The sequence below is a fragment of the Teleopsis dalmanni genome, chromosome X (genome assembly GCF_002237135.1).
Source record: "Teleopsis dalmanni isolate 2A chromosome X, ASM223713v2, whole genome shotgun sequence".
Lineage (NCBI taxonomy): Eukaryota > Metazoa > Arthropoda > Insecta > Diptera > Diopsidae > Teleopsis > Teleopsis dalmanni.
Window position 1 is genome coordinate 86,794,230 of NC_051848.1, and position 19,419 is coordinate 86,813,648.

Genomic DNA, 19,419 nt, shown 5'->3' on the forward strand with positions numbered 1-19,419 from the left:
GCGAAATTTGTTAAGAGATAATATTTGCATTTCCTTCCACGATTGATCTGTGTTTATCATGGCATCTTTAATGTTGTGGCCTTTCTAGAAACTTCTTTGGCAGCTTAAATTATCTGTTACTTGTATGAGTATTCGAAAAGTTTCTGTAGATAAGACGTTTTAAAAGTGTATATATAGCACCTTGATCCATTGGCTGGAGTAAAGCCGTGATATCTTTCGACAAAAATTGCACTTCGAATTTTTAGAGAAATAGCAAAACGGCTTATTGGGTGTCATGGTGCGTTATCTAAACGCAGTAGATATATATTCTAATATAAATTATTCTTCTCTAAAGATCTTTTGCCTTCTGGACAGAAAAATATAGGCTCTATAAATGGTAGGAACTTGAAAATTACTGTGTTTTAAAAATAATTGATTGAACTTTCAAGAAACTGTTTAAACAATTAAGCTTGTAAATGTATTAATAATAATATTAAACGTTAAATTTAAAAAAAAAATTTTTTATTTTTTTTATTATATTAAATTTTATTGAATTTTACTACGAAATAAAAGTTTTCAAGATGGTATTATTTATTAAAATTTTTTTTTCTCCCGCAAAACACCTCAAGCACATGTGTATTATATTTATATTGAGTAAATTTTCGAAGAATATACTACAAACATTCTTATATAATATATCTGGTTTCGATTAGTAGTGAGATTCTACATAAAATCCAAAGTTTTCAGGACGATATTGTCCTTAGAAGTACTTCTAAAAAATTAACTTATTCTTCACATCACACTAAACACATGCACACGATTATTCAGTAAAAAAAAAGGAGGAATATGTTACAAAAATTTTTAGTTTTTAGTTTTAATTCTGATTTAACAATAAATTCTACTGTAAAAATAAATATTTCCAGTGTGGTATTGCTTTTAGAAGTAATTAAAAAAATTAATTTATGAGGTGTCCTTCACATTACTCATACGCACTGTAATACCATTAAATCAATTTTCGAAGAAAAACTAAACAAAAATTACTACTTTTTATTTCAAAATTATATATATGTACAAATATACATGAAATTCAAACTTTTTAAATTAGTTCCGCATCATCTCTTTTTTGAAATTAAAAAGTAATTAGTTCCACACTACATAACTTTCTTTTACTCCGATCTATCTCTTAAGAATAGACAATGAACCATATTAAGGAGTAAGTGGCTAAATACTTACAATTATTGTGGGCTTGAATGGACTGTTCTCAGTAGCACATCCGTCTGTTGAAGTCGGTCACAGGTTAAAGTTCCAATGGCGTTTTTTTGCGGAGACGTGTGAATTTTTTTCCTTCCGCTATAATACTACTAACAAAATGGTTAGAATAATTTTGCTCACGTTTTTTGAGATTTCTGGCTTGGCTTTTTATAACATCCTAGAAGCATGTGAGATTACTCTAAGGGTTTTTAATTGAAAACGTTGGATGAACTCTATATTTGAAGATACAGCAGTTCCCAAGAGTTCAATGCGTTTTTGAGTTTTTGTTCAGTGACCAGTAGAGTTCCTGCAGTCTGATGCCAAGTGGTTTTCTTTTGGTAAAAATATAATGCTTCCAAATCAGTTTTGTGTCAACGTATATCTATATCCCCAAATATTTCGCTTGGGTAGATTGGGGGATTAAAACATCGTTAAGGCATTCCGGAGGGCCTTCACTCTGGTTATTTGTGAAGACTTGGACTCATTTACTTTTATTCTCCAGGTTTTAAGCCACTAGGAATATAATTTAGCGCTCACTGTAGTTTATTGGATGCTAATTGGTGATTTTCATCTGTAGCAATTACCACAGTATCATCGGCAAAAGCTCCAATTTCAGTATCAATGGTGGCTGTTGATATTTTACAAAGAAATGTCGAGAATCGATGTAAGAGTTTAAGAGAAAACAGTAATTATGCAATGCTTTTTTTTAAAATCAAACTGATATTTCCGAATTAGTCTCCTTGTATTGATAATGGGTAGAAGACTGATTCATCTATATGACTCAACATCTTCAGTCGTTTTTCCTGGTTTAAGTATAGTATTATTTGAGCCTCTTTAAATATTGGAGGGATAAAATCTTCTGTGACAATAGCATTAAAAATATTTCGGAATAGAAATATTGCTTGATCTGGTGATTCCTTTAAGATTTTTAAAGTTATTAAGTCATAGCCGGGTGCTTTATTAATTTCGTTGATGCTTTTTTTTTTTGATTGCTCGCCAGAGTGAATAGTTGATGGAAGCAGTTGTCAGCGCGACAGGGATATTCATCTACGTAGTAATTTGTTCTAACATTTACTTTACAACTATTAGTACTTTGCCCATTGTATACGGAGATTTTTGGAATAATAAGTGATTCAGGTGATTATCCACTAACGCGCTTGCATAACTTCTTTTGGGAGCACTTGAGGTATAGGCAGTGTCTTTTTCTTCATCAGTTTCTTTGTTCATAGTTGATGTTGGTTTGGGTCTTACGGCTGTAAATTTCGCGGTTTGTAACTGTTTATAGATCGAACAGCCCTAATAATTTGTAGGATTGCATAAAACTTATTTGACTTCAGTGCTTTTACCTTGTATACGACATTGAGATAAAAAATGAGTATTAGCACATTTGATGCACCTTGTATGTTTTCCACAATAAGTTTCGGTGTGGCCATAGTCTTGCCAGTCACTACACTGGCGAATATCCTAGTTAGGAGGAAGTGGCTCAAATATGACACGACTATACATCAAATTCTTTAGAACTTAAGGCACAAATTCTACAATAAAGGGAGGAATTGGTTTTTCCGATTCTCTGTGTTTCATATTAAATAAGTTTATAGCTTTATGATCCATTTCCGACAAAGCTGTATAAATATCCTTGGCGTTGACAGGCGGATATTGTAGTTTTTCTCAAAATAGCTTTAAAACGTCGTTCATCTTTAGGCTTGTAGATATAAAATTCAGTTGTGTTCGATTCGAGTTGCTTTACTAGTGTAACATAAAACTCAGTGGTTTCATTTTCTTTCTTCTTTCTTTTGCGTAACTGATTGTGGATTGCAATGCTCGAAAAAGTGTGCGCAAATGCCGTTATCATTAGATTTTTAAAACTAAAAAAATTGTTGACCATCAAAGATTACTCGAATAGTTATGCTGTTTTTGTCATATTATTACGAACATAGACCAACTTTTGTATGTCTGTCCATCCGTACATTTCAGCTATCGACTCGAAATTTTCAAACCATTTCGACACTGACATGTTTGTCTCTCCTGTAAATCATGGAATCATCTGGTCTGCATTTTCACCTGTAATTTTATTAGTCAACTAATTTTACTAATTTGTCGACTTTATCTTCCTGGACTTCAATGCGAATCAAATATATGAACAGGTATTTGATATTTAACGTCGTTCGTCTATCGACTCGTCAAACTATATTACGATGTTTAAGAAATTTAACGATGTTACTTCAAAAGACTTTACAGACTCATAGTGTCAAGTGAAGTATATTTACTATATACTACATAAAGCTGAAACAAAACACCAGTACGAGTAGCATGCATAAATGTGTCATGACAATCCAAATCCAGTGAAAGTTGTAAGCACACTAAATACTTTGAAAGGCTTACTTTTTCGAAAAAACCCGTCATGTGGCAACATTATTATAATACTACATAACATATAATATAATATAATATAATAAACTAATATTTGTTTGCCAGAAGTGTTTGAAAAAATCAAGAAAATTAATCGTTGAATATGAATGAGTCTCCTCCACGGCATACCTAGTTCTCCTCACTCAAACCAAATTAATTAAATATCCACCGTACAGTATTAATGCGAGTTCTTTGTCGGATCTGTACTGAACTGTACTTTCGAAGCTAATGTATTGATATATACAGCTGAGTTCTTATTAGCTGAGTTACTAGGATACGTAGTAATATTAAAAATAAAATCGATCAGTTTATTTTGGGGTGGATGTGCTATTCCATATACCGGTTCAAATGCTTGCTTTTGGCAAGAAGAAGGTTCCTCTGCATCCAACGTTCAGAACGTTAGCTCCGATAGCAGTGCTTAAGATCATTTTTTTTTTAAACTGAATTGAATTGGTATCTGTAGTCATGACCTCTCGATAAGTGAATGCTTATCTTAGATTTGCGTTTGATAATAATTTTTCAAAATATTCATTACAATCGTGTACTGCAAGTATCTTCAATTTCAGAGCTGTTTTTATAAAATTTATAAATTTGAAATGAACTTCAAATCAACTTAATTTGTTATTCTAAAATAAATGTAAACAAGATTTGTTTTTAATTATAAATAACTTCAAAATATTTTAAAATGAATCAACTGATTAAGCGATTTGTTTAAAAAAACCAACTTCATCCAAAAAACATATCGAAACTCCCGCGGAGCCCATATGCCCATCGTGTGAAGTCAGGGTAAGTAAATTGATTGTATCTTTGGTGGAAGCAATTCCAGAAGAAAAATGTATTTAAGAAACTAAAAGATAAACAAGTAAGTGAAAAAGCATATTTGTTTGAAAAAACATAAATATAGAACTCTGATAAATAAAGAATTAAATGCACATAAAACAGATTTCGTGCCAGACAAACTGGAAGCGCACTGAGCAATGGACTGAGATTGTTTGGTTATTTTTCCTTTAAGGTTTTCAATTATTTGTAGGCATTTTGAGAGCATGGAACAGTGTTCAAACCAATAAAGATACAAGCAAATGTTTCATATCATGGAGTATATGTTGTAAAATTTAAATTTTTAATTAATGAAAGAAAAGCATATTGAGTAAAGTTCTAAATAAATTTTTTTAATTAAGAATTACTCAACTTAGACAAATGGACGCCACGCAACAATTTTCAAAAATCATATAGACTTCTTTTAATTTGGAATAAACAAAGAAACAAGCAGTTTCATAAATGGTTTTCAATTACAAATTTCCTACTTTGAAGTCTGATATCTTGAAAATGGAGAAAATTGATTAAAATAAGTGTCTTCACCAAAATCTCCCATCAAATAGAGGTGAGCGAAAAATCAGAATATTGTCAGTATTATTTATCGTATATAAGACATACCGGTGAATTACAAGTTTAGACAATTAAATTAAAAAAAATTTACCAATTTAAGGGGACTCATATTTACTTTACTGTGGAAAAAAATCTGATTTGTCACTCAATAAATTTGATCCTTCGTTTGTAGTTCTGATATGCTTTTAGGAATATTTTAAAACACAGAAAATCGATAAAGTCGATACCCTTCGTATCCAAAGGCCAATATGTCGTTGCCAGAAGAAACTACTGGCTATATCCTGAAGGCAGAACAGATGTATACATTTCATAGCTTCTTCTTTTTTTTTAAACCTGTAGTTCCAAAATTTCTGTCTAATGTTTAAGTCAGTATAATATAGTTAAAGTAAAGATACACACATAATTAACGTACTTCAATCGATGACTCCCTGAGCTTAACGATGCAGTTGAAACTATCGGCTATTGGAAAGGTTTTATGGGAAAGAAAGGTGAGGCTTACTTGATTGAAGTGCTGAGCAAAGGCTATTTTATTGTTTATTATAGTAGATATTTTTAGAAACGACACGTGATGACTTTTTTGAGAGTAATGTAAGAATGTTTCGTGAAATATGTTTCGATAATTTCAGAGGTGACAGGTTAACTACTTTAACTACTTTAATTTTTTGATATTTTGAGTAAGCGTAATGTACCTTATTTTTTGAAGTTCTTTAGCAGAAACATAACCAGTTAAAGCTTTCTTTTGCTTTCTCACTTTTCGACTTTAAGCAGTTATGGAGATTATACTCAAACGAAAAAAAAATAAAAAACCACAAATTTAATTATTCACTTAAATTTATTTCCTTTTATTAATTAGTCACAATTCACAGATATATTTTAAATGTCCGATTGCTCTGCTAGTCAACTAAAGAATGCTACCTTCTGCTCAAAAGGTACTCGGATTTTGTAAATAAAACACAAATTTAAATTTTATTCCAAATTTATTTTTTCTCCTTTAAAATATGCTCCTTCTGAAGCGATGCACATATGCCAACGCTTAACCCAATCTTCCACACACTTTTCGTAGGCCCGTGAACATATGGCTTTTAGTTCCTTCAGCGAATTCTCTTTTACCGATTCAATCGACTCTAAACGCTTACCACGAACGGGTAATTTGAGTTTCGGAAACAGGAAAAAGTCGCACAAATCCAGATCTGGCGAATATGGTGCCTGAGCGATGACAGTGGTGCCGTGTTTGGTCAAAAAATCGCGTACAACAAGAATTTTTCATAGTAAGCTAATCTCACATTAATAGCTGCTGTAAACAAACCAATTGACAGTTGTCTCCCAAATTTGTACCATATGTCAAGAAAGGGTGTACCAACATAACAAAAAAAAGTCTATCACTTAATGAGTAGTTAACAAACAACAAAATCCGGATACTTTTTGAGCAGAAGGTAAATGCATAAAGCAGTGAATGTATGCAGAAAAGAAACAACTTTCCTCTAAATTTGATTAAATCACAAATCAAATTTTTAAATATCTATTACATATTCCATCAATAAGCAAATAATTTTTTTTAATGCTTCTTTTCTCAGTACATTCGTTTACAGCTCAACTTTTATTTGTTTACATTTTACATACAAAACATATGTCAAATAATTCACATCTTGGTAATTTTCCTTATGGGAAATTAATTTTTAAGAATATATTGGACATTTTTCACCTTAAGTAAGTTAATTTATTGACAATGAGATCATTAATATAAAGGCACTTTGAATTGTTAATTATACTCATTACCGGCCTTAATGAGCAAAACTGCCTTAATGAGACCAATGGAAAGTTGATTTAGCTGCAGTGGGAACATGGTATTGCACTTACGCCTTATTCGTTAGCAAATACATACTACTTAAATTAATTTTTTTATATTGTTTGTGAAGACATTTTACTTTATATTTTTTACTTGCAAATATACGTGCAAGCATTTTCAATTGTTCTTTAAAACTGAATTTTTCAGCAATAATTATTTTTTAGTTTCAAAATATTTGTTCACTAAACAACAGCAACAAATTTGCTTAATTTAATATGGCGTTTACACTAGCCGTGACTCATTTCAAAAAGTATTTTATTTGAAAGTGTTTACATTCGTTGTAATTCATTTGTTCTCATTTCAAACAGCTAATTTGTCAATACGCCTGTTGATTTGATGAAGGTAAAATACACCTTTAAACCGAAAACTTATTTTCAGCTTCGATTGATTTAATTTTGATAAATAGAAGTTCCAAAAAAAGGTGCATCGTTTTCAAGGAAATGCAATCACTAAAATATTTGTTCACCTTTTTTGTAAATATGTCAAAAACAGCTTCTTCAAACTGTCAAAATGCTTTTATTTAGGGTATGTTCAATGTATTTATTTGCATTTGGAACTCATTCAAACCTCGTTAAAACTCATTTATACAGGCTGAGATCCAATGGATCTCATTTGCGCTTGAGATTTTGTATACAGAAATGAGTAATTTGCTTCTCATGTTTGATTTTTGACCAAAATCAGCCATTTGAGACCAGTGCAAATGCCATATAAATCAGATGTTAAGTGAAATAAGGAAGCAAACATTTTAAAATGACACATAGTAAATGAGAGAAAGAATTGAATGTTCAGAAATTTGTCATTTTATCACTTTACCGAAAACTAAGTTATCTAGCCACCAAGCTACGTGTGGGTGGCTTATTATTTTTATATTCACATCACAGATCAGTTGTATGTTGATCCTTTTTTCGAGTCAGCGCAACTAGGCACTTTTACTCTTTGATAGCTGGGGGTACTACAGGGTCCAACTCATCTCATTGACTATTTTATGTATTCGCTATAAGCTTCATGATTATTCAGTGATTGATCTAAGATCTGCGTATCTCCCCGTGCGGAGTGTGATTAGTCTAAGATTAGATAGTGGTAAGTAGGATAGCCTGTCAATTTTCGCACATAACTTCAGGGCTTAGATCAGTTATGATTCCAAAAAAAAATTTGCAGTCTATTACTCCCTTACCTTGTTATTCTTTTAATTCGAAAAAAACAATAAAAATTAAAAATTTAAATAAGTTTTTACTTGAAATAAAAAATGCCTCCTTATTATATTTATAAAACACTTTTTCATTGTAAATTACGAGAAAAATGTGTTCATAAAAAAAAAAGTTCATATATAGAAAACATAATTCACAAGTGCTTTTTCAACCAAATCAACAAATTTTACTTTTGTTGTTAAATTTTATGTTATCTACCCACCATTTAAGGTAAATTTTGGTCTAAATTTGTGTTTGAACTCATATATTCTTTCATTATACAAATTTTGACATAATGAAAAGATATGAAAATCAAGCTGCGTCACATGAACTGGTAGAAGGTTCTCACTTGGATATATTTTTGCATCTTTCAAATTGCACTTACTGAAAAGTCTTTGATATTAGAAATAAAATTGAAAGAAATTCAACAATTCCGGAAGCTCTTAAGTGACAACAAAAGGCCTTTTCTTTTGTCAGCATATAACAAAAGAACAACCGCTTATTTTAAAAATAACATATGAAACAACAACACTGCTAACTTATTTATTCCAACCATTTTAAAATCGCTTAACTAATAAGCAGCGCAAATAGCATGGTTGCCAAGAATAAACATTCATCTATTGTGAACGATTTTTGAAGGTTCCTACGAAATTTTCTGTTCATTATCTTCGAATGATTTCGTTAATTATTTGTATTTTGTGTCGTCATTGTTCGTAACAATTACTTTAATTTTTTTATTAATTAAAAGGCATAAAAATTATATTTTATTCACAATCATGTAAAAAAATATTCACAACAATAATTGGAAAGAATTAGGTTAAGCTTATTATTATAAACCTAACGAAATTTTCATTTTGTCTAGAGTTGCCATCGAAAGAAGTTCTTATTTCATTTGTTCTTTTGTGACATGCTTACAAACGAAAAAACCTAATATAATACAAGTTTTCTTAGATCCTGAAAACACCAAAAACGAGATTTTTAAAAGTAAACAGTGAAAGGAATTTCCTTGATCGACTTATACCATGTTCCCACTGCTTACTTAATAAATTACTTAAAAGTGCTTTCGGCAAAAAACAGCAAGTTGCTTGCATAAAGTTAATTTGTAAGCAATCCACTACTTTCTTTTTCCAAACACTTAGTGCAGTTGCCAAACATTTGAGCAAATACAGAAAAAAATGGAAACAATGCAATAAGCGATCTATTGTGAACCTTTATTGGAAATATAAACGATTATTGCAGTCATATGTCAAAAGATTGTAAATAAAAACTCAAGCAAAATTAAAAAGTTTTACAAATTTGAAATTTATAGAAATTAAATATATTAAAAATATTCAAAATTGTGGAAAATAAATATTTTAAATATGTACATATGAATATATACATATATATATAGAAGTTGCTAAAGAAAGTATAATTAAAAAGTGCCTTAAAATTTTTAACTAATTAATTGCTAATAAGTTAAAATTCTGAATAAATATTCATATTCCAAACTATTATTACTTTTGTTATAAAAAAATTTCAAAATATTCTGCATTCTGAATATTGCCACTCGTTTATTATACACATTATTTTATATATGTTATGAATATATATATCATATATATTTAATTTTCAATTTTATATTTTTTTTTATGCAATATGTAATTTGCTTGCACATAAGCAAGATTTGCTCTTTGCGAAAAGATAACATTTGACAGATTGCAACAGTGATGCCAATGTCACGCTTAGCGGTTATAGTAAGCAAGTTGTGTTTTTTTGCCACACTCATTTATGATATGTAAAATTTATTTGTGTAAGAGTAACGTTTGAATTTTTAAAGAAAATATTGATGAAAATCAACAATTTTTGATAATTCCTCAAACACGCTCGTGTTTCTTGGTATACAGTCGGGTTTTGTCAGCATACAACGTTTCATTTATTTTAAAGAATGGAAGTGTAAACATCGTTTAAATGTATCCATGACTTATCGTTAGCAGACGATGCTTTACAACTATAAATGAATTATATATTTTGTTTTAAATATTATTTCCATTGTCTATCTAGGGAAAACTTCTTAATTACTAAAACAAATCATTAAGAATATCTAAAATATTAAATTAAATATAATATATAAAAATAAATATAAAAGTATAAATTAAAATTATAAATTAAATATAACAAACTATTTTTACCCATAAAATCATGCGTAGCAGTTTCTATCAACACTTCAGCGTAAAAAAAATAATGCTAATTTTAAAAATATATATTAAATTCAATAATAATAAATAAATAATAGTAATAGTAAAAGTAAATAATAATAATATTAATAACAATAATAATAAAGATGTTTTTCCTTTGACACTAATACCGTTATGGGACAGAATTTCTCAACAAGATTTTTTTCATAAATGCAGTCTAGATAGCAGTCTACATAGATATATAAATACATATATATATATATTTATATTAAGTAAAAATTGGTTTTATTTACCTCACAAAATATTAACTTACTTCGCTTTAAAATTGTAGCCTCACTTTACTTATAAAACATAGCGTCATCTGACGCAAAATTCAAATATGTTACTGTGAACACTATAAATGAGAGAGTAAGCAAGGAGAGACTATTTACATTCATATTTTGACCAATTGTTTTGCGAATTTGCTTAAACATGCGGAGGCAGTATCAAAGACCGTCTCGAAGACAATATCTCTGAAGACCACTTTTTCTACTGGAACACTTACAGCGTGCGCAAACACCCTTATTTTATATAAATTTTACTTGAATGTGAGCATGTTCAAGTTTGATAGCTAGAATAAATTTGAGCAAAAGAGAGCTCAACTTGAATGGCACTCAAAAACGATAGTCTGCACAGTGTTTTAATATAAACCACATGCGACGACAGACAGCAAATGTTGTTGCGTGTTTCAGAATTAGCCAAGGAGGCATAATATTAAACACTAGAGAACGAAACATATTGTTTTCAATTTGTTTATACACAACAAGCAAAGGTAAATCGTTGCATTACTTGGGGTCAGAATATGGACGAGTTCCAAAATAAATAACTCTAATATTTGGTTGAGTTTCATTGTTTCTCATTTTTTTTAGGTTTTCTCTTGTTCCAAAATAATAGAATGCGATATTAAATTTTATACAAAAGGAGCATTGAGAAATTTATATATACTAAGTGGCGATTTTACTCATCCTTACGGACCAGTCATTTCACTAGTTCCCTTGGACTAATCCGTGTACTAGTGCGTAGCGATTTCTTCCTAAAGAACTGCTGGGTAGTAAGTTACACCACAGACAAATAAGCTCTTACCACTTACTAAGTAAGCCAGGCAAAAGAATATTACAATGAACACAAAAAAAGGGAATTTTTGTAAATATTGTCTATTCTGGTGATGTAGGAATGTAGATTGTTAAAGGGAATTTTTGTGGAAATACTTTAAATTTTTGTCCCAGCCGTTTTATTTACAGTATTTACAAAAAATGCAAATCAAGACATTGGAAAAAATATCGTTTGCATAAGAAGAAAAAATTTTTTTTACATGTATTTCGTTTCTGTTCTTAAATAAAAATATTAGGGGTATTCAAGATCTCTGTGCATTGTTGCATGTTCAACATTATGTGATTTTACAAAAACAATTCTTCTTCTTAAGTTTCTACAATTGATTTCCAAGGTAATAGGCAAGACCATATTTTCAACACCAATTACCTTTTGCATATATGATTTTCAGGATTCTATTGTGAATGATACTATTTTTTTACTGTTCGCTGGGTAATTCTTTAGCGGAACTGTCAAGTTTTATTGACTATTATTTGATTTTGTGTCTATTTTATATTCAAGAAAGTGCTTTATTATACATACAAATGCACATATTTAAATAACCCACTAATTCTGCAACAGTAAAATACAGCACAATATTCAATATATTCTCCTTTTCACTTTTTCTTGACTTCGTTAGAATTATGCATATCGAATCTGAGTTAAATTTTGCAAGTAAAGAAGCATAAAAACAAAAATCAGCTGTTCTAAATATATGCAAGACTAGTATGCACAAAATGCATTCACATTTATTTAAATTTGCAATGATGCACATTCAACGATGTACAGAGATCTTGAATATGCCTATAGTGTATGCATTTACTGATGCATATTTAATATTAGGGGATGTATTACACAGGTATATTATTTAATTGCGAATCGGTGGCTGATTTGCAGAAAATAAATTTTTTAATTTTTTTTTTATATAATACAGTAAAAGAGAAATATATTTCAAAGTAATTTCTGTATTCTGATCTTCGGGAAGAGATCGCTAAAAAGTTGAGTAGCTTCGTGAAAACATCGCTAAAAAGAACACCTTCAAGAAAAGAACACATCGCGAACAATAAAAATTTTATAGCGATTGTCGAAAATAGCAGTACACGAAATTTTTGGAGTTTGTGTTCGCGAACACAAATTCTAACAATTTTTTTATGTTTCGGACTCTTTTTAGAGTACTGTCCGTTCAGAGTGTTTCAACAAAACTACCCAACAGTACACAATATATGGTATTTTAGTGTTTGTTTTCGTTCACTATTTTTAAGCGAATTCTTAGATAATGCAATAAAAGGGCAATCCGTAATGCATTTCTACAAAAAAAAATTTAATTAAAATGAATAAAACTCATATTCAAAATATCACACACCTCATCCTAGCAAACTGCATTTATCGAATATTCCTCATCTCACACCACTGAAGTGAATGTGCTGACGCCATCATAACCAAGAGGTTATCTTAAATGCCAAGCTGACCTATGAACTCTAATTGTCTAAACTATTTATTAGAATAACTATTGCGTTAGCCCGTTTCAATTTGGCCAACCAATAACTGCTTGTTACCTTTTACTAAGACTTTTTATTATAGGAATTAATTTAAAAAGTAAATAAAGAGATTTTATTATTTAAAATTAAGTTTATTATCTTAAACTATATTAAGACACAAAATTATTGAGCCTAAGCTCCAAATTATTATTGATATTTTGTTTGGAAAATGGTTCTCAATGGTTCACGTTTGTCAAGTTAATTGTGATAGTGCAAACATACAGTAAATCTAAGTTATTAATCAATTGACTTAGTGATTCCTTCGATTTTCGAATCGATTTTATTTAATGAATTAAAAACAGTAATACAGATATAGAAAAAAATTTAACATTAATTACTAAGAAATGTTATATGCGACAATGAGAAAGTATGTTGGTGAACCATTTCACTGTGTGTAAATACATAAACATATACCACATAAGATAAGCTAAAATTTAGTAACCCCATTTTATTAAATGTTTTAAAATATTTCAAGTTGTCAAAAATATGCATCTAAATACAACACTGGCCTGTTCTTTGAAATTAGTGGTACTTTTTTTCCTAAACGTTCTAACGTGAACTCAATATAAGTTTTCTATTATTAAGCCTAAAACAGTCAAAACATTAACTAACAATGGATCAAACAAACATTGCAGAAACTCAAGATCAATTTAATATGGATAACATCGGTTTTCGTATCCTAGAAGATGGTAAAGTTTCTGTTGTTCTAGAGGGGACTGGTAATATGACTGCGGCAGCTTTTTTCAATAAAAAAATGGCAGCATTTTTGTATGAAGCTGACATGGCATGGAAGGAAATAGAGGCCATGGAAGACCAGTTGAATGATGAAATTAATAAGTTGAAACAAATTAATAATGAAATTGCGGAACTTAAATCATCAAGTTCAACTGAAGAAGAACAAAGTGATGTTGATTTGAAGTCGTTGTACATATCCAACATTGATTATAATGCAACAGCCGCTGACTTAGAACTTTACTTTCGTTCATGTGGAACTATGAAGAGAGTGACCATTTTAAAAGATGTACATGGATATTCCAATGGGCGCGCGTTAATTGAGTTTACTAAAAAGAAATCCATGCAGAGAGCGTTGACTTTAGACGGAAAGTATTTTTATGGAAGAAAACTGGTTATGAAAAAAAACCGCACTAACAATCAAAGTTGCGTCCGCAATAATACCATGAGTGGCGGCGGCTATTTGGGATACATCCGTGAGGAAGTCTTTGGGTATGGACTTAATTTTTCTGGATCTAGGATTAAACGTTATTGTGGATACAATCGCCGTAGACTTTATGCACCATATTAGAATATACTTTTTTATTTATATTACTGTGTGTGAAAACAATGTTCGCAATATCCTTAATGCATTGCATTTTTTGTTGTATTAGAGAAATCAACAAATAAAGAAATACACATGTGTAATTTGCTTGTCGTGTTCTTAAAATGTTTAGAATATAAATAAAATTGGGTAAACAACCCATGGTATTTCAAGTTTTCAAAAATTGTAGAATTCAAGAATTGAAGAATTCAGGAATTCAAAAATTCATATTGTAAAAGAAATTAAAATCAAAAAAGAATATTTTTGATTTCATATTTAGTCATATCGTATGAACACCACCCCTATGCAGTGGTATAATCAACAATTTCCAGAATTCTTTGTTATTGACTTTGGTGGTAGCTAATCCTACTTCGTCAAGTTTAAGAAATTGTAAGTGTTGGAATCTCGTACAAATTTCCAACCTGCATAAAATAACGTTAGTGTTGTACATCGAAATAATAAATATAAATACTTACGTACCTGGAATCAGAAAATATAAGAAAAATACATTTAAAAAAATTAATAATACACTTACCTTATTTGTTTATTAATTATATCTTCCTTCAAAATCACTTTTAAATATTTATTTTATTATAATAAATAATATAAATGAAACCAACACAACCGAATGCACAACCATCCGCCGCGAATTCGCCGAAAAGAGGCAAATTGAACAAAACCACCTTACAGCAAGAAGTGATTGTATGTGCGCTACACCGAAAAAGCTCGTCTGTTCATTATTGATAACGGCGCATTTTTGTAGGCTGTCAGAGAGTCTTGTGTGATAACTCGATGACGTCAAACATTATATATAATATTGTTTAGCACAACGATGGTGTTAAGTCTACGTGCCACAAAAATAATATGCAAAGATATATATATATATCTATATACCGCAGTTCTTGGTACAACGGCGGTCTTAAGCCAACGTTCTGATATATATATACAGTGACGAACAAAATTATTATTGGCACAGCAAGCAAATTGAACTTTAGCACTACTTTTATCCTGTTAATGATGCGATTTTTAATAAACAAAAAATTTTTTTAGATAAAATGCTTAATTTACTTTTAAATTCATTTTATTTCATTTTATTTTCTTGTATTTTTATATTTTATGCAATGCTCCGATAGGTATAGCGCCTTCTATCCATTCTATCCATTTTTTCAATCTCCGTATAAGATTCGCCTTGATTGTACAAATATAGAATTGGATAGACGTCCAAAGAAGCCCATTATAACAACAAAGGCAGAACTGAAGGTGGCACTGCTGAAGAGTGACAAAATTTGAACCAAAAACTACACAAAAATTTATTTCTTCGATTCCAAAAGAAATAGTAGCTATTATTAAATAAAAGAGCTTGGCCACTAAATATTAATTGTTATCAAAAATAATTTTTTGTTAAGAGAAAATATAAATATAAAATATATGATATAAGAAAATATAAAAGAAAATAAAATGAAATAAAAAGAATTTAAAAGTAAATTAGGCATTTTACCTAAAAAAAATTTTTTGTTTATTAAAAATCGCATAAAAGTAGTGCTAAAGTTCAATTTGCTTGCTGTGCCAATAATTTTGTTCGTCACTGTATATATTTAAAACGTATATATATCTTAGTTGCTAATTACGTTTTACTCCCCAAAAGGTAATCCGACACTATTATCTCAAATCCAGAGTATCTGTTCTACTCCCACCATCATCATACAACCAACTGTGTTTAAGACATTGAACCTTTTCTTTTTTGTTTGGTATATAGTTAAACTTAATATACCACTGAATTGTTTTTTTTAAGGAGCAAACTTAAATTATGTGCCTTTATTTAATTTTTATCGAACTTATTCTCTAATATGTAAATCAACTTATTTATCCTGTACAAAATCAGATTAAGAAATAAAAGCTGTTCTTTAGGAAAAAGCTGTTCCAGAGAATATAAATTTATTGCAACAACTCTGGACAATGGATGTGGATACCCCAGCAAAAATTTTTAACATACACGAGATAAAGTGTCGTTATAGAATCCATAAGGTAGTAAGCATTCCCAAGTATGTAAATATCTCAAATCGAACTTCACTAAAATTATTTATTGCAATTTAATTTCAGAGTCGAACAATATTTTCTATTGGAAAATTTTTTCTAAAATTAAATCAAATTCATACATTATGTTAAATATTGGCTTATATTTTATAATGAGCACTCTTTTTTGGGAAATATTTTATTCCTTCCAAAATTGCTAACATCTGATTGAAAGGGAGAATGATATGAGCTTAAGTTTCAGTCTTCATATGACTTCAGTCTTCATTTGTTATATTAATTAGCTGAAATGGTATATCTAGGTAGACAATATCGTAAAAACGAAAATTTGTGGGAATTTCCAACCTACATAAACTCAATAACATAGTACTACTTCTATCTGCGTAATTGTTAATAATAATTGTTGGAGATATCTGAAATAAAAATTGGTTAATTTTTGTTTAATATTAAATTATAAGCAACTTACCGAAACCCATCCAACGCAACTACAGCACGTGAAGTAATTTGAAATAAGGAGAAAATAAGGTTATAAAAAATAGAGAAATATATTTTAATAAAATAATAAACACATACCTTCTTTACAAATCCACGTAAATTTATTTAAATAAATAAATAATAATTTATTTATAAATGATTTATTATTATATTTATAAATAATTAAATACACGATGAAAACATTAGCACCGGCACTTAAGAAGCGCTTTTCATGAAATCAAAACCAATAAACTAGAATGCAATTCACTGCAAAAAGACTGCTGAATTGCATCAAAGTTCAATGAAGATCAACTCAAAAGGTTCAAGCGGATGCATATAAGAGACGACGCATTTATACAAGAATCCAGTGAGTCTTGTATGATCACTCAATGGCATTGTATAACATATCAAACATAAAACAATAATATTTAATTTTAACTGTCACGAAGGCGGTTTTAAGTCAAAGTGTTTAAAATATTAAAAATATATATATAATTGTTAGCAAGTGCAGAAGCGGTTTTAAGTCGACGCACCTGAACACTATTATATATGTATATACAAAATAAATAAAATACATATTTCTTTTATTTTTATTAACCCCGTTTTTCCTAAGAATGTAATCAAAGAGAAAGTTTATCAAAGTAAACATCCCGAGTATCAAACTACAAATCACTGACAATTCCAAAGTACCTATTAGGCCCTACTATTATCGTGTCACTCGAACCAGAAAATAATCAACGCTTATACCTAATTTATATAATTCTTTTCTTTTATTTTTGAAACACTATTTTAATGAAATAATAAATAAATCCTTCTTTAACATTGAACATATCCCCATTTTTATTTGAAAAGTCTGTTCCTCGCGAATACAAATTCATAGCCGCGACTCTTGATAAAGGCTGAGGATACCCCAGCAAAATTATAATATCCCGAGCAGGGACGGACAGACTTCTCCGACTGCTGATAGAAAATAATTACTTATTTTTAAGTGATAGCCGTACTTAAGAAAATTGTAGTACTAATCCAAGTAATCAAGCAGTACTCGCTTTCCTAAAATTACTTAAACTTGTAAGTAATTGTAAGTTGTTTAGAAACTTAATTTATTATTATGATTTATTAATTAATCTATTATTTTTGATTAACGTCAATTACACAATTGTACAATCAGATGGGAATTAATTAATGTAATATGTGTAACGTTTCACAACACTTTTCGTGCGTTTCTGTTTTTGTATATTTAACTTAACTTTCGATTTTTATCAGCTGTTTTAACTATAAGTTAATTAATTATAAATTTAATCAAAACAATAATCCATTGCAGAAGCAAAGGTAATCGGTTCAAATACACGATGTATAACGTGTGTAATGTGTAATAATTTATCGCACTCGTCGGCTTAAATACTGTATTATATGGGGCGAGTATTTCATTAGTTTCAGTTTTACTGCATTTGTCATAATAGCAGTGGATCTCAACTACAACACGTTTTCACCACACCCTAAACAAATTTATGAAACAAACACACCACATTTCTTTAAAGCCACAAATGAATTGACATCAAATTTTAATATATAATTATTATTTTTTGCAGGTCTTTGTGCATGCTAAGGTTTTTTTTAGCATCGGTGGACGCCAATATGTAGGTGAACCAGTACAGTTCTCTTATATGCCTGATGTAGTTTTGGATCACGCCAGAGATGTGACAATCAAGTTACACCACCGACTAGGTCGTTACGCACAATTGCATTTATATTTCGCTGCACGTTGGATGATGCTAAGTGAAATCACTTTTATTTCGGGTGAGTGCATTTAGTTACATTGTTAAAAATAACACTAGTAATAACTAGTAACCTACAGATAGACACAAACAATAATCCACTCCTTTACTACACTCTTCTAGAATTTATCCCACTTAGGCCGTCGTTCAAATGCTATTTTATTTTTTTAACTGATTTCTTAAATTTTTACATGAATTGGGATATGTTGACCTATAAAACCCAAAGCAGAACCTAAATAGAAAATGTGAAAGTTTTGAGGACACGATAATTTTTATCATCATTAATTGTATTCTGAAAAGAAATACTTCAGGCATAGAGAAGTCGGCAGTTCTTTAAACATAAAATAGTTTTCTATAGGAAATAATTAAAATTGTAAAAAAACATATATGCATATATAAACTTATTTATGAAATAAATTTAAACGCTCAAATTGATATTGATTAAAGTAAAAAATTAATAAAAATAAATTTACTATAAAAGTTTCTGGCTGAGCAACGACTTCACAACTCAATGAAAAATTGAAAAAGGAGTGGATATTGCAGACCTATGTAAATATGTAGATAACGTTATTGCCATAATACCACACCATTCTAACTAGCTTAAACACATTTCATACCTAGCTACCATACGTTCCTCGTTCCTAAATTAAACACTACTCAGATACAAGAACAGGTTCTTTTCATCTAACCGTATGGTTTTGACACCAAATGTACTTTAAGGGAAAGCCGAATGTACTTCTTACGCCCACTACGCAAAAATATTAGATAGGATGCATGTTTAAATAATTAATTGTTAATACGACCAATTTATCAATAAGTTTTTTGAACTTCATCGCTCTAAAGCTTCGGTCTAAAAAAATTAAATTAATAAGAAATATATAAACTTATTAGTTAATGTAAAAATATCATAGTTACTGTTTTTC

General features: G+C 29.7%; 1 protein-coding gene across 1 annotated transcript in view; it reads left to right on the forward strand.

The window, feature by feature from the left end:
* The window catches only part of LOC119687189 (discoidin domain-containing receptor 2), a 229,676-nt gene that overhangs the window by 165,761 nt on the left and 44,496 nt on the right, over positions 1-19,419 (forward strand). The window contains exon 8 of the mRNA XM_038101441.1: positions 18,311-18,518. Coding sequence (XP_037957369.1) covers positions 18,311-18,518 — 208 coding nt within the window. The remainder of the gene's footprint in view (positions 1-18,310; positions 18,519-19,419) is intronic.